This window comes from Pseudonaja textilis, chromosome 5 (assembly GCF_049901715.1).
Source record: "Pseudonaja textilis isolate UNSWEBS1 chromosome 5, rPseTex1.2, whole genome shotgun sequence".
Taxonomy (NCBI): Eukaryota; Metazoa; Chordata; class Lepidosauria; order Squamata; family Elapidae; genus Pseudonaja; species Pseudonaja textilis.
Window position 1 is genome coordinate 7417789 of NC_141994.1, and position 21937 is coordinate 7439725.

The 21937-nt window shown below is 34.8% G+C and overlaps 1 protein-coding gene across 18 annotated transcripts in view; it reads right to left on the minus strand.

Annotated features, from left to right (window-relative positions):
* CADPS2 (calcium dependent secretion activator 2) overlaps positions 1-21937 on the minus strand; it is a 334568-nt gene that overhangs the window by 16142 nt on the left and 296489 nt on the right. For 12 of the 18 annotated variants that reach the window (XM_087934094.1, XM_087934093.1, XM_087934092.1 and 9 more), the window contains one exon: positions 8423-8530. In XM_087934094.1, coding sequence (XP_087790220.1) covers positions 8423-8530 — 108 coding nt within the window. Of the gene's footprint in view, positions 1-8422; positions 8531-9469; positions 9488-21937 lie in introns of all 18 variants that reach the window. The other 6 variants (XM_087934097.1, XM_087934086.1, XM_087934085.1 and 3 more) reach the window with 1 other exon arrangement.

A 21937-nucleotide genomic window follows, 5' to 3' on the forward strand; every position in this document is an offset into this window, starting at 1 on the left:
ATCATAATTACTGCTGCTAAAAAAAGAACATTCTATTGACGTTACTATTCATGCTTTAGGCTTGAAAATAAAACCACTGAGAAAAATCTCTTGACTATGGGGTTTCTCTCTAGTGTAGCATTCCAGAAGTAATACAGTTTTGGGGGAAGTACCTATGGTGTTTTATCATTTTAATTCATGATAGTGAAGTTATACCTGCAAATTTATTTCCACCCCCAAATCACATTGCCCCTCAACATACCTGACCTAGAACACTTTTCAGTAACATGTTCCAAGGATACATTATCCTATTGCAAGACGCAGAAGAGGCAGCGGAATTTAGGCAGTCCAGAGAGCGGGCATGCTGACTCAGTGGCGGAAACCTGTCTTACTATATCTCAGAAAGAATAAGAGCAGTTGCCCTTGGTGGAGGGGCAGATGCAAGCACCTTGATGCTGTCTGGTTAGATAGTGATGATAAGTACGTAAGATCATGTACTGCTGACATGAAAAGGCTTTGGAAGGAGATCCCAGCCCCTCGTTTTACATACAGTCTGGTCCGATGCCATCAGCTTGAGGAAAGCTTGTATACAAGAAGAACAGGAGCAAATGCATTCACTCTCAAATTTGCTTGTAACTCCCACTATGAGAACCCCTACTTTAATTGACAAAGTGGTGGAAGCACCTTCCACCACAAGAACATGGAAGTCCAAACTTTGGACAAAGAAAAACAGAATGGTTTTGCGACTAAAACAGAGGGAAGGGTTACTTTCCTCTTCTAAAACATAACCTTGACTTTCTTCTATCTACTCTTTCTGGTAGTAGTTACAATACTTGGATAGTCTCCCAAGCCAGTTTGAAACCTTTAATACTTCTGTGTCAGAGACATTTCTCACTGCACATTTGCATCTTATCGCTATCTTTTAAGCTTTTAATTTCACTGTAACGTAAATGTGCCCTGCCTCAGTTTCCTTGGAGGGTATTGCACTATCCAGTCATAGCCAAAGAAATCCTGTCCCATGGACTCATCATTTTGGTGACCAGTTGTGTGAACTGATCACAAGAGTTATCCTTGAGGTTAAATATTCTAATTAATTAATGTATTCTGCTACTGACTTCCTCAGAAAGAAATGTGTTCAACCGCATCTCTCTCTCCTCCCCATCTCTCAATCTGACACAGTTGCTGCCTCACTGTCATCCACACTGCTTTGGGGTTTCCAAAACCCCCCAAAACAAAACAGATTAGTACTTGGGAAACTGCATTGAGCACTTTGTGTAGAGTATTAGGTAGAATGTCTATGGAGATTATCAATCACCCTGATCATGGCTATTGCAAAGGTGCTTTTCCAAAAGGAAACCACTTTCTTTGTTTTTTCCCCCTTTGACAATGTTTTGCTTTTCATCCAAGAAGCTTCTTCAGTTCTGATCGGTTGGAATGTGGTGGTTAAGCTTCTTCTATTACATGTGTCAATTACATGATTTCAAATTAGTCCAATCTCTTTTGAGATGTTGGCTTCTCTGGATCCTGACCAGAGGTCCATTTAAATCCATTCATTTTAAGCTCAGTTTATGGTTCTGGATTTAGCTTGGATAATTCTAGAGCACTGATATCACATACTTCATCTGAATACATCTGAATCTATGCAATGTTCAAAATAACTCATATTTCAAAGATTGAAATGTGGTTACTTTCACTATTTGTATTATAAGAAACCACCAGAAATTAACAATTGATGATAATGTAACACTTAGCTCAGTGCAAAATATAAATATTTTGCAAAATAAAAAAAGTAAAAATACAGAATTAAAACAAAAGAAGTTATGACAACAAGAAAAAAAGGATGAAGAAGTATGCTAAAGTAAAATAAAAGTGGGAGCATATGTGTTACACACAAAAACAAATTTACACACACTTACCCCCCTAAAAAAATCACCAGCCAGTCTCTGATAGATACTCAGAAGTTCAAAGTTGATACCAAATGCAAAGAATGTTAGATTATATGGTTTCACTTTGATCCAGTACAATTTCACTATATTTTTAAGCAGGGTTGTTTGCTTATAATTGCTTAACAATAAGACTCTAAGTGATGAACCAGAAGAATGCTAACAAACTGAAAAAAAAAATTAAAAGAAATATGCCATTCAAGACTACACAGCCTCTTCTGCAATAAGTAACATTTTCACCTCGAAACTCTTGCTTCCTTTTCAAAACAGACATTGTTCTCCCTATTTATTGTACAAATGACAATATGTCAGATTGATAAGTAATCTGAGGAAATGCTCAGAAGCATTATTTTCAGGAAAAAAGTATGTATATGGATCAGAAAGCATGTTTTCCACAGAAATAATATTTTTAATGAGCAATGTTCACCTCTGACATATGACCAGGTTAACACCAGCTAATTTTTTTTTTTTAAGTCAGATACTTTAGCATCTCATTTAATAAGCTTAAAGCCAATTAAAACTCCACCAGAACAGATAAAATTTAGTGCTTTATAAACATTTCTAACAACAATGTGAATGCGTGCGTACTCACATATTGAAAGCACTTTCTAAAAGAGCCCTAACCCAAAATCACTTAGTACAAAAGAATATGAGACAAAGTTGCAGTTATGGTTTTATTTTAGAAATAGATGAAGCACAGATGTAGATAATCTTAGGAATTATAGGCCAATGATAGCAATGCTTATTAATTAAAACTGTTAAACTGCTCTTCATCTCTGGAGATATTGAGCAGTCTAGAAATATAATTATAATATAAAACTCTAAACCCTGTATCACGAGAGAGACAAAAACAACTAATTAATACAGTTTGACAACCACAATGGTTAGAATTAGCCCACAAACACCACTACTGATTCCAGTCCAATATCCATGATGTGAAGGACAGTTGGATACCAGAATACCAAAGTATCAAGAGCATTTTTTTTTTTAAGGGAAGAAGCTACAGCTGATATTTGGATAAATTCACAGATTTTGAAAAGCAAGAAGTAATAATTTGAACTGGGTGCAAAAACAAATGTATTCTTATGGAAACTGGCCCACAGGGATATATGTTTCAAAGTTCATAAGGTCTTAGTAAACCAGGTAGTTGGACATAGAAGTATTAAAGAAAAAAGGAGACTGTGGAACCATAATTTCAATCTCATTTAATCTCACAAAACATAAATAAGTAAAGTTTAGAATCAATGGAATAGAACTTACGTTACTGGGAAACTGAAGTACATGCAAAAATCTGTAAAAAAAGGCTATTTTAGTGCCTCAGGGAAGATCATCTCAAAGCTCCCCCACCCAGCCATAACTCTGCAGGACAAAATGGCCTCAGTCCCTTTTTTCAGACATGGTATGATCATGCTTAAAAAGTCACAAATGAATTCTAACACAATTCTCGTGACTGAAGAAACTATGCCTTGGCAAAAGACAAAAGAGTAAGTTCTCCAATGTGATAGAGATACTGGTTACTGGTTTTGCAACCTGAGTTCATCTAAGTTCAAAGGTATTCTTCCAAGAAGCTATTATAATTTTCAGGAAGATTTTTTTTTTTTAACTACAAAGAGATATTGATGGTGAAGCCTATGTAACTTTTTTGCTTCTTCAGACAGTTTTTTTTTTGTTTCAGTGTGGTTTGCAGGGAGGAAAAAAAGAGAAGAATGGAAGAATGACGGGTTTATGGAGGAGATTACCTCACAAACTCATAGCAAAGATGTTGCCCCTTCTTGGGTTACCCTTCTTGTTTCTAAGTCAAATAAACAAGAGACACTCTCATATTAATTACAGTGAAATCTATTTCTAAAACTGGGGGAGATCAGCAATTCTATCACATCATAGACAAAGGCAACCCCCCCCCTCTTTCTTCCTTAATGTCATAGTGCCATATTACCCACCTATCTTCACGCCCATGGAATTTTAAAATTTGTTTTTAACTGAAGAAAGACTCTTTAAACCCATTCAATCATAATCAAGGAAATTATGTCTGAACTACGTACTCCCAAACTGCTTCCTTATTGTATTTGAGCTGGGAACTATTCACATGTTAGTATTTGTAGAACAAAAAAAAAAAAGCAATCTTTGTATTTATCTATTCATAAAATTTAAAAATCTTCTTCAATAAACAATACACATTGAGAGAAATGTGGAAAATAATGTCAGTGGAGCACCCAATAATTCAGACTTGACCAGGTTAGTCACATGCATTAAACTTTTCAATAAGATATTTTGAAACAATATGGAAAATATATTGAAACAATATTAAAATATGACTAGGAAAAGTTTCCCTGTCTTGAAAGGAAAGTTTGAAAGGCTGAAAGCTACTTTTAGAAGTTTTTTTCTCACATGAGATATAATGGTTCAAACGATTTAAGGATGACCAGTGTAACTTAGTTCCAAAACACAGATGAACCATTACTTTTAAGTACTGTAATTTGTTTTCATTCAATCAACCCCTAGAGCATGAATTATTTTTCAGACTGACAAAAAAGATTTTTCGTGTTTTTATTTCAGTATATCAGAATGTGAGTTTCCTCTTTCATTTTCATGCATGGTTAAAACAAACTGTCTTTTAATGCTTAAGGATGAAAAAAAATACTGCTAATTCATCAATAAGAGCTCTCAATTCCCAATTGATTCACTCTCTATGCACAGAACAATGATGAGGGAAGCCATCATCCAATGGAATGAATAGTCTACTGTCCCATGGTTGATGATACTCTAGTTCAGGGCTGTCAAACTCCCGGCCCATGGGCTGAATGGGTCATGCACTGGCCACGCCCATACCCGGTTTAGCAAAGGGGGAAAAAGTCCCGAGACTTCACAAGATGCCACCATGAAAATGTGAGTTTGTCTGTGGTAGCTTATTCATACATGCTACTTTTTGTAGTCTTGCTGTAAAATATAATTGACTTCTCCCTAAAAAAAGCTCATTTATATATGCTAATTATTAGATTTAGCACTGCAGCGATTGATTCTCCCTTAAAATTGTTGAACGTTTATATATGAATCAATCCATTGCAGCCGTACACTGACAGAAAGTGTATGGATGAATTTTTGTTTCAATCTAGGATCAGTCATGTAGTAAAAATTAGAATGGAGTGAAACCCAATTTTAGAGGCATTGGAAGATTTAGCAAGGGAGCCATTCTTCACTCATGTCTGCAGTCTGGCCTAGCAACGCTCAGTTGAGGACATTTTTACACAATCTGTTCATGGGTTCACCACAAGTGAGCAAATGTATAATTTGCATCAAACCTGTGTTTAAGCAAATAAGTCTGTAATTATAGGTTATTTGTATTTCATTGGTCTAGTTCTTTGCATTGAATAGCTCAATTACTATTTATTTACATAAGTCATTTAAGTAATTCTATACAGCACATATCTTGATATTGTAGTTGCAGGTGCAATCTGAGTGCATAAAATCCAAAATCTATAAATGGACATCTTTATTTGGACTTCCCAAAATGGTTGAATTTTCCATTTTCCATTCCACATGAGTAAAAAAACAGAGGATTGGCAATTTTGAGGGTGAAAATTGTTAAGTATCTTATTTTTCTCTTTAGAATTTTGCCAAAAAGCTTAAAAACAACCTAGAAAATTAAATTATTTGCAGTGCTGGAAGCATTCCTAAAGCCAATTTAACAAATCCTGTACTGTACCAGAATATATACAATCAAAATAAATGAACAGTAATAATTTGCCATAGATATTTATTATAAGGAGATATAAAATTAAGCTGTTGTTTACACCCAGTTAGCTTTGGTGTTTATACAATCATTTCTGATCAACAACTCATTTAGTGCCACTGGACTGAGCCTGACTAGATCCAGATTAAGCTTTTCCAAAGTCTTGTTATACTGAGGGACTTACACTGCATAAATAATATTTTTTTTCATTGCTCTAGAAAAGGATAAGAAAGCAGTGAGTTGAATTTCTGAAATTCCCTGAGCTTTGATCCTAAAACAGAGTTCAGAATGTTATATGAAAAGAGCCAGTAATTTATATTACACAAGTGCTGTTTGTTACCTGACTTTATCCTTTATAGATATCCTCTTGTAAGTAATCAAAAGGTGAAATTTGAACTTGGTCTTGAAACAGCAAATTGAATTCACTATATATGAAGCAGACACCTGGATATAATTTTAGAAGTGACAAGGTTGGGGAATAGCAATAATACTGTCAACTCTAGTAACAATTGTAATGACTCCAGCACAATTATAGTTTAAAAAACGTGGAGTACAGAAAGACTACAAGTAATGCCATGATAGATAAGCATAGAGGCACTATTCAGATATTGATTTATGTATACTTTGCTAACATATAGGAATAATTAACAAAAAATACTTACAGTACTATAAAATACCATAGGCATAACAAAATAAACGTAGCCTAACTGTCCATCTGTAGTTTTGAATTTAAATAATTCTGTAAAAGCACTGAGTTGCTCTCCATTGCCAGAAGACTGAATAGGGATTGTTACCCAGAAATTTTAAACATTTAAAAAACAGCAAAGCAAGCTGTGGGAAATAGAAAAAAAAACACCTTTGAAATGGACCATATGTTTGTCTATCCACAAAAACTAATGCAAAGTTTGAAATATGGCTGTCAATACTTTGTAAAAATGCCAGCTAAATGAATAAATTTTCTCCCCTTGCAAGAAATCAAAGCTCTTGCAAAATAAATATATAAATAATTTTTCACACATAGTAACACTTAGCTTATTATACCAGATGATACTTTTCTTCTCCAGTTCATTTGCAAGAACTGCTTGCAAATGTTTGTAAAAGAGGGAGCTTGAACAAGATTTATTTCAATCAAGCAAGATAAGAAACAACAAACATTGACATATCCATGGCAGAGAATCTTGTGTGGTGAGACCTTGCACAAGTGACATGAGTGAAGTGTCACAGCAAGGGCTGTGAATTGCTGTTATGAAAACATTTGCAGAAAACTTGCATAATTAAATGAAACTGCAAGAAAAGCTTTCTGAAATGCCACGGAGATTGAATGTAAATAAATACCTTCCATGACAAATAAAGTATTCAGAGTCTGTACTGGTTTCAACTGCAGGAAACTGCATAAAGCGGGTTTCACGGGGAAAATGGAAGCAGTCGATTATGAATTATGAGAGTTAGATTGCCCAAAGGTAAACAACAGGCTAGCAAACAAGACCATTGCAGGAAAAAGGTACAAATAAGAACATTTTACTGATTGCATTTTTATTGATCAACAACTGAAATAAAGTTCTCTTTCTGGCCCTTTTGGGCAAAAGAGAGCGTGGGCAGACTATAACCAACTGGGAAAGAGAAAGTAGACCCAAATGGTTGGAATAGAATAGGGCTCTTAAGACACAGCACTAGAATTCTCTGACAATGATTTTCTAACATCTCCTCTATAAATTATGCACGAGGAATTCCAGAATTCTGCAACCTTGTCTAATTGGCTCTCTCTCCCACACACACATATCAAAAGTATTTTACAAAGAACCAAGTTTTCAAAGGAATGCAAAAGGAAAATAAAGGATCTATAGCCATTAAGGTTTAAAATAATCAAAACTGCTGAAAATTTCTCCTATTTTGTTTTTGGAATTCTCATTTGATTTGATGTAGGGAAAGTTGTTATTGTTCGTACCCTATCGTTTCAGAGAAGGAAAAGAAAAATACCTTGAGGAACCACAATAATTCTTCTGTTTTTAAATTCCTGTAATTTTGAGGTGGCCAAAAGTAAATTATGTAGACAACTTGCCTTTATAGTGACAGAATATGAACTGTTGGATTATGTTATTGAATACATCATTATAGAGCAGATGTATATCCAAAAAGGATTCATCTGTTTTTCTTCTCACAGTACATGCAATAGAAAAATAACAATCTTTGTCAAGAGATCAACTCCTTCCCAACTAAGCTGAGGAGAAAAAAGCAACCATTTCAACTATGTGAAGTACCTGAGATTGGAATCTTTTCCTCTGAAAGTAGATAGTTTTGCAATATTAGTACCAAAGGAAACACAATAGCATTATTTTTTTTAAAAGGTAGAATTATGAATATGGTAGGGATCTGAACCATACAGCTGAAGAGATATTTCGGCTACCATGAAGATTAAGCTCTCTGTATTTACCTTATAATTGCCCATTAGATGTGGTGAATTGGCTACTTAATAGTAGGATGAAACTACAGCTGAAGCAGAATTGACTTGCATCTCAGTGATGTATTGTGTGAATCCAAGAGACTCTTACAAATCATAAGCTTTCTAGCATTTCATTTTTAAAAAAAGGCTACGAAGGAATAGTAATATTTTTCGGTAATTTCATTTCTCAGAAAAAGTATTTTGAAATCCAAAATCAAGAGTGGTTTGTAAACATTGTGATTCCTAAACTATAAAAATAAGCAATAAAAGGCAGGTGTTCATAATATTCAACTCTATGAAGTACTATTTCTCATTGAGACAGTTACTTACATCAAATAATTTTTCTATGTACATTTCTTCATTGACTTTATCTCGAAGTATATCTTGATTTTGACGAACAAACATAATGTAAGTATCTGCAAGATCCATCCCTGGTTTCTGTTTTAGTAAGAAAAAGAAAAAAAGATGAGAGAGAGATATAAGCTACAGAGGTACAATTTGCAGTGTTATTTTTATCATATACATCTGTGTATGTGTGTGTGTGTATATATATATATATATATATATATATATATATATATATATATATATATATATATATATATATATATATATATTATATATATGTATTTAGTGTAGTGCAGATATTGCCATCATCAGGCTTCTGTACAGAAGCCTGATGATGGCAGATGAGATTCTGCCGAAACGTTGCTACAACTTTAAAAGCACAACTACAATGACGTGGGAAAATACCTGAACAAAGCTGAATGCCATACATGTAAGTACCCGTGAAAACTTAAGAATACACACACACACACACACACACACGATAAACTGCACATGTGTGTATATACATGATAACATAAAAACCTGCATGCCTATGCACGTTATTTGTTTTATAAAAAGTTCGTGTAAGATTTAAGGGTAATTCAGATTAATTCATATGGAGCCCAATTTCTTTTAATAGGGAGCTGATGCTGCCCTATTTTAAAATTCCAAGAAGTTTTTGAAATATATTCAAGAATTATGTTTCAAGCAGCATTGATATATGTATATGCATGTGTATATGTATATGAATGTATGTATGTATATATATATGTGTATATATATATATATATATATATATATATATATATATATATATATATATATATACATACATACATACATACATACATACACAAGTGCGTATCTGGGTATATTTTGCAAGTGTGGACACACAGAGGTAATAATGCAAAAAAAAAAGAAACTCAGCACACAATAATGGGAGAAAAATGAATGTTGATTATGAATTAACAGGCTTCTATAAACAGCATGACAAAATACATGCGTAGTACTATGAATAAATATTTAAAAAATTATATCATCCATACATACACAGTTGTGGTCTGCAGTCTGGATGTATAGTAGTATAGCATAGATATGAAAACAAAAGATGGATACATTATAGATCAAGAAAATGTACTACGCAGTTTTGACTAAATTCCTCCTGTCTTGTCCCATGTCATGTCAGTTCATAGAATCATATCTACTTTAATCAAATCAAGTCATGACACACTTTGTAGGAGAACAAATGCTAACAACATACTCAAATGATTACTCTTTACTGGTTAGTGAGCATAATAAAGATTATTAATCAATCATTACTTCAATAGCCCCATCTGAAACTTTTCTTAGGTTCTGACAAATCTCGAATAGCAATTACTCAAGTTAGACATAAGTAACTAAACTACCATAATGGAAGTTCAAAATAATCTTGGAACACTAGTTAAGATTCTAAATCAAAAGCTATAGATGTAAGCCTTTCCGCATTTGGCCCCAATCCAGAAAAAGTTCCTGAAACTCAAGTGGAAAATGCTTTATTTGTTATATTTATTTTAGTGTGGTTTTAGTAATATGCTAATTGTTATTTTAACAGTAGTAAACCACCAAGTATTCACAAAAAATGAAGTGGTAGATAAACTGCATAAATAAAAAATAAATATTTATTCATAAAATATCTGAAACTAAAAAGAAAAAAGATACATTGATAAATACAATAATATAAACCATTTGGCACCTTGGAGATTTCAAAGAAAACAATATTAGAAAACAAATCTGACATATAGTGTTTGTAATGAGCTGTGTTATTTCCACAAATATATCTAAATAATTACTTTTCCTCCAAGAATCCTAAAGGACGATTTTTCTTTGATACTATCTACCCAATATTTTTTGTGAAGTTGAATAGCTTTTTAATACACAAACATTTTTTTTAATGCATATATTGACTATGGGATTCAGATTTATAGAGGGAAATTCATCACAATGGATTTAGAGTTTTAAAAGGTTTTTTATAGTGCAAAATGCAGCATGCATCTATACAGAATAATTGTGTTTACATTAGAAAAATTACCCAGCCATTTTCTGCTCTGGTCATTAGACAATATACACCATTGAATGACACAATCTGTCGTAAGGTGATCATGTTTTTAGCTTTCCTAATCACTACAGAATAGGCTGGGATGTTGTCAGTTTTGCCTTCAGCATCTGCCTTCTAATTCTTCCCCCCCACTTAATAAATACATACTCATCATGCTGTTCTTTTGTGATAAGCAATGTAATGCAGAGTGCAGAAAAGGAGTAAAATCTAGTAAATCACAGATCAGAAAACATTAGAAAAAAATAAAGAAAAAATTAGCTAAACCTAGTCTACAACACCATCATCTGTTAAACTTAATCCATAGCTTTCTTCCTTGCAACCAATCATTGTTTCCAAAAAGAGACATGGGGCTAATAGGTGGTTTTTAAAGTTGCTATTTGGGAGAAAATGAAAGCTGAGATTTGTCAGAATGTTTGAAAGTACCGTTCATCAGAGTCTAATGGTACATCTATGTCAGTGATGGCTAACCTTTTTCTCGTCGCATGCCAAAAGTGTGCACACATGCACGTGTGCCTGCACCCATAATGCAATGCGCATGCACCCCTGGCCCCTGCAGATGCACGCACGTCTCCCCCCCACATGCACGGCAGATACCCAACAATCAGCTGGCTGGTGGGGGAGCAACACATGTGCAGAGGGTCTGTTCCGGGCAACTTCTCGCATGCCAGGCAGAAATGGCTCTGCGTGCCATTCCTGGCACAGGTGCCATTTCTGGCACAGGTGCCATTTCTGGCACGTGTGCCATAGGTTCGCCATCACAGATCTATGTGATGGATGACAGATTTAAAAGACTTCCAGAAAGAGGCATGTAGCTAAGAGGTCTCAGACAGAAAAGCAAGAACAGAAGAGAATACCTGTTAACTCCCGGTCCCTCTACATTTTATACCAGGGGTCCCCAAGCGTGGCAACTTTTAAGACCTGTGGACTTCAACTCCCAGAATTTTCCAGCCATAATAGCTGGCTGGAGAACTCTGAGAGTCCACAAGTCTTAAAGTTGCCAAGTTTGGAGACCTCTGCTTTATACAGTTCACTAAGTAGGAAACTGAAAACATAAGGGTGGAGTCACAAAGCTTGTTTAGCTAGCTAAATGTGAAGACAATTTTCCTGTGTTGGAGATAATAACTGTTAATAAAATAAGTCCCTCTTTAACAAAGTGAGAAATCAAAAGAAAGAACTTGCAGATAAGCAGTAAAACAATACCTTGATTTTTTAAGTAAGTAGAATCCTTAAAGTATCAGAAGAGTAACTTTGGAAGAGTTTTATTTTATTTTATTTTATTTATTTATTTATTTGTCAATTGCTTACATGATAATAGATATAAGTATAAACATGAGTAAGAATACAGGAAATAGGTACGAAAAAACGGGGACAATAGGATAGGGACAGGAGGCACGATGAATGGATGCCCCTTGCAGGCCTCTTAGGAATGGGGTGAGGTCAATAGTGGTTAGTTTGAGGTTAAAGGAGTGGGGGTTAGAGGATGTAACAACAGAGTCAGGTAGTGCATTCCAGGCATTGACCACTCTGTTGCCGAAGTCGTACTTTCTGCAATCAAGTTTGAAACGGTTTACATTGAGTTTGTATCTGTTGTGTGCTCTTGTATTGTTGTGGTTGAAGCTGAAGTAGTCATTGACTGGTAGGACATTGTAGCAGATAATTTTGTGTGCTATGCTTAAGTCTAACCATAGACGGCATAGTTCAAGGTTGTCCAAGCCCAAAATCTCAAGCCTGGTGATATAGGGTATTCTGTTACAAGCAGAGGAGTATAGTACTCTTCTTTTGTTTATAAAATAAACTCATTACAAATAATCTCATGCAATTGTTGAACCACCCCAGTTTAGTTTATAGTTTGCTAAAAAGTAGTTCCCTATCAGCAGTTATCTATGATTTATCTAGTTTGTTCCCATCCTGAAAATATTTGAACTATGACAACTGCTTCACATATTACCTCTATTTTTCTTAAGTTCTCACTTGTCTCTTTTTGAAGATCTCAGTTCTACCCAACAACTTTTACAATCTTCCTTTTGACCATTCACTCTTCCTCCGTATACTTGTTTTGCAATTCATCCTCATTCATTCCCTCTACATGACAAAACCTCTTTAATATACTTCTTTCATACTTATAATTCACTTTTGCATTTTTTTTCATTCATACAGCTCTCATCTGATCTTGATCCTGTTTTCTTAATACATATAATGTGAAAGTACTCCATTCCCACACCATTCAATTTACGTTTGATTTTCCTGACATACCAAATTCTTGCCTTCATATAATAACAGGCAGAAACAAAATCCTATATACATCTCTTTTGCTTCTTTCACCTTTTATTCCAAGCAACAAATCTCTACCTGCCACGTTTCTATCAGCATTTGGCCTTCTTAAGTTTTTCATCCATCTCACTACCTTTAGTAAATATATTACTAGAAAAGATAAATTCACTTACTTACCATTTTTTGCCATTGTGACCTGGAAGCATTCATTTTTATTTTTCCTGTCAAACACAACTATTTCGGCCTCTGATATTTTAATCTTTAGACTGGTCCTTGCTGCAATATACAATCTTGTCTAATGTATGTTTTGTGTGCTCCCTAAGCATGGTTGTTTATTTGCAGACATTTCATTACCCAGTTAAAGTAATTCATTACTTTGCAATTGTTATCTAGTTCAAATCAAATCAAATCAAACAAATCAAACCTTTATTTTCAATGCACAACGTGTATAATGAAATTGAATGAGACTCCCTTGATGCAGCCCGCATCAAAAAAAACACAAAATACATATCAATAACTCAATAAATGAAAGAAATAGAATCCCTAAACCCAAATAAGTAATAACTAACACACATTAGTTGTTACCTAGTACCCAGTATTCCCTCACATCAGCTTCATTCAGCTTTTATTTTTGATTCCATTCATTCTGCTGGAAGCTCCTTGCTTAGCACTTTCAATCCACCTCCAAATCTTTTTTGGAGCATTTGTTTTTTACATGCATTTTTTCACATCTACAGGTTTTTCCTCAAGGTTCATATTATAGTTCCCATTAATATAACTCCATACATTATCGTGGTATTTTGTGACATATTCTTTTCACACTTCCATATCTATTCAAGCAGCTTCCATATCCCCTTTCCTTCCCATTCATTCTGTTGTGAGATTATTTGTCTTCTACAGAAAGCAAAAGTAGGATGAGGTACAACAATTACATTGAATATTGTTCCTCTTTCACTCCTGCCTTGCTAGTTTGTCACTGGCAGAGCATAAACTTCATTGGAATATGAGTGGAACATTCTGACTTAGTAAACTGATTTCTTTGTGGAAATCAGGAGCATTAGATATTCTCTTTCTAAGTAAATTTCAGTGCCAGAGTGTGCATTATGTCATAATTATATGACAAAGGACAATACCACTTTTGCACTCTGTCCAGGATAGTTAAGTTAAAGGTTAAGATGTAATGTTGCAATATTGCTTCTTACTAGAAGCATTTGTGAATTAACGTTATGCGGAAAAATAATTTTCACAACAAATCACAACTTACTGTCTTCATAGAAATCTGTTTTCAAGTTTTTAAAAAATCCTGAAAATAGTCAATTCTTGAGGGAAAAATTCCCATTAGCAGTTTTTCCTCCTTTTTCTTGGAGCTGTTTACCTAATTTGTGACATATGGGAATTTCACACCTCGTGAATATATTTTCATGTAGCTTGTGGCATGAGACTCTAATTATTAGGAGAATATACACAAGTAAGATAGATGCAACAGCTGGTGACATTTACCAATTAGAATTACAGTTCTTTAAAACACTTTATACTTTTTCCTCCCTGCTCTGTATACAGAGTAATTATCTCTGATAAATTTGTTGAAAAAAGAAATTTTTTCTTTTAAATAGTTTTAGTTGCTATATCTGAATATACACAACTGATGCTTCAAAGAATTTACAATGGCAAAGCCTCTAGTTAAAGCCAATGGAACTACATTATCTAGTTAAGATGAATAAAAAATTACTGAACAATTACTAAGTACAAATATATCCTGTTAAATTAAAATAGTTTAAGTATGCAATGTAAATTTTAATAAGCTGTTTTAGCCAGTCTAAGAAACAAGAATCCTGCTTTGCCTATATATTTAGTTGGTTGTCGCAGAAGAGAGGTTCATGGCCTCTGATGTGTGAATGCATCATTGTTTGATCCTCTCCTACCTGGTTTTCAACATCTGAAGTCTAGTCTAATGAAGAGAAAGACATGATAGCAGTCTTTCAATATTTCAGGGGCTGTTACAAAGAATAGGAAAACAATCTATTCTCCAAAGTACCTGAAATCAAGACAGGAAGAAATGGATGGAAGAGAGATCCAACGTAGAACTTAGAAATTTCTTGACAGTGAGAACAATTAATCAGTGGAATGGCTTGCGTTTATAAGTTGTGGATGTTCCATCACTGGAGATTTTAAAGAAGAGATTGGACAGTCGTTTTCTGGAATGGTATAGGGTCTCCTGCTTCAGCAGGGGGTTGGATTGGAAGATTTCCAAGGTCCCTTACAACTGTTATTCTGTATTCTATGATGATGCTCAAATATACATTACTAGAGAAAACTGCCCTCGCAGTGTAGTTAAAGTCTGATCCCAGTATCTGGAGGATATCAAAGTCTGGGTGGGAAAAATAGATTAAAATTGAACCCAATTGAGGCCAAGTTGTTACTAGTAGAGATGGGTTCCCTGTTGACTCTGGTCCTGGGTTTTTGGTGTTATGTTATCTCGCTTGGTTTTCTTACCTCCACTCCAGGTAACATCATCAGTGTATGGGAGTGTGAAATTTGTTGGATTTTTACCCATAATAGTTAGTTTTGGTTCAATTATAGTTCTTCTTTGATAATTCCTTATTATATTGTTTCTTTTTAGATTGTATAACTGGTGCTAATTTCTGCTTATAGCTGCTGGGGAGAATAAGTCTCTGGACTTTTCTTTCTTTCCTTGCTTACTGTATATATTTTAAATGGAATTCTGATGATTTTTTTTCTATATGTGTCAATCGATGGATGATTTGTCAGAATGCTGAGTTTCCAGGATTTCCGTAGCATTTTTTAATTTGTCTCAATTTAAAATAGTAACAGTTTCTAAATTGAAATTGTGGTCTGTATGTTGATAGATGAAGGCGTTGTCATTATGCTTTTTGATTGCCAGATGATCACAGATGTGTTCTGCCAATTTTCCATCATAGCTGTTACATTTCTTACATTGTAAATTGTGGACGATGTCCAACTTATGGACTCCAGTTTAAGATGAGTTAAATGTTTATTATGAATATTTTAATTATTGCTATATTGTTCTTTACAAAATGCTGAGAATCAAACAATTGTGGTGCTTTAAAAATCTGAGTGATCATAAATACATTTGGAGGGAAATGAGTCATTTTACTGTAAAATATTTTTTAAACTACTGAGCAAACTAGGGGCAACAAAACTACATGTACAGTTAGACGCTCAGCATTCAAAAGTGCTATGAGAATAACATTTTTAAGAAAGTGGTCTTACTGCATTACAGACTGGACTTTGCCCAATGCCTTGTCCGTAATTTTAGTCCTGAATGCCAGGTCAATCTGTGACATGGACTTCCTCATTCACAATTAAACCTTGGATGAGAAGGCTTAAAGTGGCTTGTTTCACCCAGATCCGGTTGGGTACACGCGGAATTCCTTTTGTCAATTGTCCAGCTGGTGAATCCAGAAAAAAAACAAAAAAACCTCCTGGGACATTATTTTCCCAAGAATATAAACTTTATTGAATAAACCACATTGGCACAGAAGAAGCAAAACCAGGATTTCCTGCTCAAAAGCAAGCATTTCCCCCTTTCCCTAGGGGGCCACCCAGAGTCTATTTACATCCACCAGTCTATTTACATCCACTTCTGCTCATTTTGTTATGGGAACCTGCCACCCATGCTGGGACATCCGGTCAGTGTGTCCTTGCAATGGAAGCAATGTGTCATGGGGGATCCTTGAAAGCCATTCCCCGTCGTATTCCATTCCCTCCTTTTTCTTTGTCAAGATGCAGAATACAGGTGAAAATGTGAGTCAGCCTTGACACTTCTCTTTGAAATGTGACCACTGACTTCTAGTGTGGTGCCAGTTTTGGCCCCAGGGCATAGATAGTGAACTACCTATACAGATAATCCTCATTTAACTGCCATTCATTCAGTAACCAAAGTTATAACAGAGATAAAGGAACGGTACTTATGTCTGGTCCTCAAAGTTACAGTCGTTGAAGTGCTCCTGTGATCACATGACCAAAATTCAGATGCTTTTGAGTTCCCACCTGCCTATTTCCCCCCATCTCTGCCTTTTTGGCTGCCTTGCAGTCCTCTGTCCCTGCCACCCAGTTGACCTTCGCTGTCTCCTTCCCTCCACTGATGAGGTGCACCTGTCCTGGCCTTTCATAAGGCAGCTGCTGGCCACATGGCATTTTCTTCCTGAATCTGCTTGTGGCCTGAGGCCTTGTGGAGATGTACTCACATGCTCAGATGACCTCAGTGATCTCACCACTATGCGCACAATGGCTACCAATATGTTTCTGGGCTGGTTGCCCTCTATAAAGTCTTACATTGTACAGTGTTCAGTTATTGCAGGATTTTTGATCTCTTATTACTTTTAGCCTATCTCACAAGATCTGAACAGGTGGTTATATTCTTGGTCCCTTCTCTTAACAAATGTCATCTGATGGGATCCAAAAAAGAGATATGTCTTCTCTGTCTCTATACTCTCCTTAAGACCTGAATGGCTGTTTGAAAGTTCTGATTCTTTGCTTGGGCCCTGAGTCATACTGATGTCTTTAATGAATGCTTAGGCAGATTTATGAATTTGCCTCAGGCACTATTTGTTTTTTAGGATTTTTTTTCATTTGATATCCTGTTTGCTGTTTTAATCAGATATTAGCCACACAGAATCACACTTGTGAGTTGGCTAGCTTTATAAAAGGAATGTATAAATGGAATGCACTGTATTAAATAAGTAAGTAAAAAATAGGGTCCACTGTTGAGATCTGGTTTAAACAAAATTTAATATTACAGAAATAAGCTTATTTCAGCTTAGAGCTGGGGGTCTACTACTCATGATTGTGTAAAGAGGGGGTTGGAAACTTCATGAAAGGAAACAAGCTTCAAATGACCCTTATTGGAAATGTACAATTCTTGTCTGTGTCCTGTAGTAGTAATACTAGAGGTCAGGCTGGAGACCAGGATGCTGGAATTAGATCATGGTCTCTTCTTATGTTTCCAGCTTAATCTATTATTTCTGAAAAGACAAGTGTGGTAATATAAAGTAGCCAGGACCAGACCTTATCATTTCATTCTGGCTAATATAAATAAAACATAGTTTCATCAAAACCTCAAATTCATCCTTTTTGATATGAAATAGTAAATCAGTTCTCATTTGGGAATGGCTGTTTCTAGCTGAACATGTTTATAACTTCTTTAACTCTAATGCCTTCTTTTGAATGTTGCCATGTTTCATTCTCATAAAAATCTTATTCAATATAAAAAATAATTTTCTCTTGCAAGGTTCTAAACAGAAGAACTAGGTGCAAGAATAATTAGACACAAGGACAGTTTTTTTCCCAAACGCCATCACTCTGCTAAACAAATAATTCCCTCAACACTGTCCAACTATTTACAAAATCTGCATTACTATTACAATTAATCTTCTCATCACTCCTCATCACCCATCCCCTCCCACTTGTGACTGTATGACTGTAACTTTGTCACTTATATCCTTGCAATTTATATTGCCTGTTTCCTAATATGATTTGATTGCTTAATGTACCCTATGACTATTATTAAGTGTGGTACCTGATGATTCTTGACTCTTGACGGAAGTATCTTTTCTTTTGTGTACATTGAGAGCATTTGCACAAATTCCAATCACACATGGCCACTAAAGAATTCTATCCTATTCTATGCTATTCTAAAGATGTGGAATGCACATTTGAAATCCTACAGTAAATAGTTTGGAATAGGGGAAAGAGGCTTGTAATGGAAAGTAAAGGGTGGGAAGAGGATTAAGCTCACATCCTGCTGTTTCTCTGTTCCAAATTTCATGTTCCTAAAGCTGCTTTTTCAAAGTGTCATTCCACACACTTGCAACTCTTTACAATGCAAGTCTTAAGACTGACAAATAAATGTGTCCGCTACGCATGAACCAAATTTGGTACTCTCCCCAAGTACTATATGGATTGAAACTTTGTCATATCCTTAAGAATTTTTAAAAGAATCTAATATATAAATAGGACATTTCACTTCTTTTGAATACAGTGATAATGAAAAACATTTATTAACCCTACTATGTGGGGAAGGGGATTGGTCGTGGTGAGCTAAAAGGTCTCTTCAACTCTACAATTCTGAATTTGAGTCATATTGGTTAAGTTAGCAGGACACTTTGACTGGTGACACTGGAAGTAAACTGCTTTAAAAGCATCTACTGGCATCAGGGTTGGTCATCACCCAAAACACTGAGTTAGAAGCTCAGGGCAAAGACTTAACTGTCCTGAATTGTGTTGGCACCAGAGGAGCGTCTTATTTTCCTGACCTTTATAGTCTACATTTCTATTTACATTTTATGCCACTTCATGATAATAAACTGCACAACTCTTTGTGCAGAAATAAGATGATTTGTATCATATCAGCAGTATTGACTAGAAATTTTGGAAGTTGTGTGTTGCCACTGTTGCTAAACATATATTAATTTGTCACAAATGCTCAACAGTATTAATGTTAATATTTTTTTTTAAATTAGGGGCCAGAGTTATGCACAATGGAAAGTACCATTTTGCCTGATAAACATCTGATAAATAAATGCCAGGTTTCAAATGCAGGTTTTTGTTTACTTGGTTCTGGTGGAGTTCAATGTTCAGGCAAGAAGTCGTTGCTTTCAGACTGATCATACCCACCTGCCAAAACTGTACACAGCTAAATGTAAAAAACAACAACAACTGTGAAGCATGAATAGAATACAAGGAAATTAAATTTTACAATGGGAATACTGTTTGATGGGTAACCCGGGTATCCAAGGGCACTAGCAAGAGAAAGAAAAAGAGTTTTAAAACAAGGAAATTAACAGCAGTGGATCCTTTTCTTGAGGTTAATCACTTGTTAACCTGATGAGATGAACAGCATTTGCAAAAAGAGAGGCAGAAAATTTCTGGTTAATTATAGGCTGCTTTGGGGCTCTTACTTCCTGTGGCTTCACCTAATCCGCAGGTGTCATCCCTTCCCATTCACTGGTGAGGGGAGGGTGGTCGTTTCTATACAGCTCCCCTCTGCCCTGCAAGCAACAGATTTAAATACAGAAGGGCATACTGAACCTTTTTACTAAATGTTAACAATATATGAAAAGGACATATTGCTTTTTTTAAAAAAAATGATGAAGACTCCCAATGCTCCAATATACATTACCTTAACACACAAAAAAGGTACTTTATATTTCATTAAACTAGGATATAAAATGTATTTTTCCTCGAGATTATTCAGTCACTGACTCACAAAATCTAAGCTATTTTGTAGTCATTTAAATACTGTAGATTCAAGATGTTAAAAGAAAGTGGATATAGAATGCATTCAAAAATATGTAAAAATCTTAACCAGTTGTAATAATGATAACAATAATATTTGGAGCAGTAGACTTTACTTATGTTTTAAAGTGGCTAGATAATTTAATTAATTTTTATAATTTAACACTGTCTGCTTTAAGTTTCTGGCTTCAGTAGGCCGATATTAATATACTCATTTTACTCACCAAATCTGATTCATGAACATGTCAGGCAGTGTCTGGATTTTTTTACCTGACCATTTGTCAGATCAGACATTTCTACTAGAATGATCAAATTTTGTACTTCTGCCAGAATAACAATTGACTAAAACATCAATTAGTCAATTAGCTAAGGTGCTTTTGCTGATGCTGAGTAAATTGTTTTAACTATTACCTTAATGGTTTAGCCAAATGTGAAATTGTTTCCTTACAAAATGTATACCATTGTGACACAGGTCTGAATGATTTGAAACAAACTGATTAACTGGGCTTTCTGTTATATGATATTTTAAACGTGAATGATTTGTCAGGTAAAATATATGCAAATATTACTTCTCAACTTAAGAAAAAAGAACATTTCAAAAGGATTTAGGAAATATGATTACTTAATGTTATCATAGTTTGGATGTTTCTTTTTTTCTTTTAAACAGAGTATTTGAAATATAATACAAGTTTTCTTGATTTTGTTTTCTTTCTTTTTAAAACTTTTAAAGACACTTTAGTTCTTTGTTTAATATAAACACAAAGATATGCGCACACACACACACACAGAGTAACTTGCATTCCCTAAGGAGACACGATAAAGAGAATTTGAATTTTCAATTAAATAGAAAACACATTCAAATTTCTTTCCCCCCCACCAAATCTAAGGATATTTCTTGTTTATAAAGAAATAACAATCATGACTTGCATCTATTCCAGATTGTAAACCCATTTTTCTAGGTTTACAAAGAAAGGATAGGAAAGCCATAGAAAGCTTATCACAAGTCAATGCATTTATTTTGTGGACTGATTTAATATTTTAGAACATTTAATAATGCATCTATACCACAAAAGAAAAATCCTTAGATTATTGCCTTTCTTGAAAAGATTGTCCCACAACCTCAACATCAATTTGCTTAAGTATTTAAGAAATAATTGACATGGTGTTATCCTTGAGATCTGAGAAAAGCATTGTTCTGTATTCTGTACAGTGGTAGATTTTGTCTTCTGTAGAGATGCAGATAGATAAACTCAACAAAACATTCATACAAAGTCTTTATTATTGGTTCATCAGATATCCTCATAACTCACATTTGTGACAAAGTTCTTCTTAAAGTCCAATTAATTGTATATCTGTCTTGTAGGTAAAAAGATGGTTATCTCCTTATCCCTTTCCTCCCATCTCGTAGCGGTAGTTACTATGAGTCTGTGAGTCCGTGAGAAGAAACTTCTCCCAACCCATTGAGGGTCAATTTAGTGACCAATCAGGATTGCAGATGTGGTCATGTGACATGGACTACATTTCCCAGGATACCTTAACTACATTTACCATGATGCAATCCCTTAAGGGGACAGCTCACAATTGCTAACTAACTATCCCATTCCCATATACTGGCTGGACAGCACAGGCATAATAGGTAAAAGTCAAGGAAACAGATCGTTTAACAAGTAGTTTCTAAGTATCTTATCCAGATCCTCAGTAACAATAATTGAAGCTGTTATCTCCGGCGTTTTAATATTATGTATAAACTTGCCATAGCAGGTCTTGGAAGTTCTAAGACCCCCTTTGAAGGTGAAAAGTAAGACAACTTCTCTGCCATGATTGCCAAAATTATGTTCCAAACCTAGCATTGTTGGTATGAAATTTATATTATT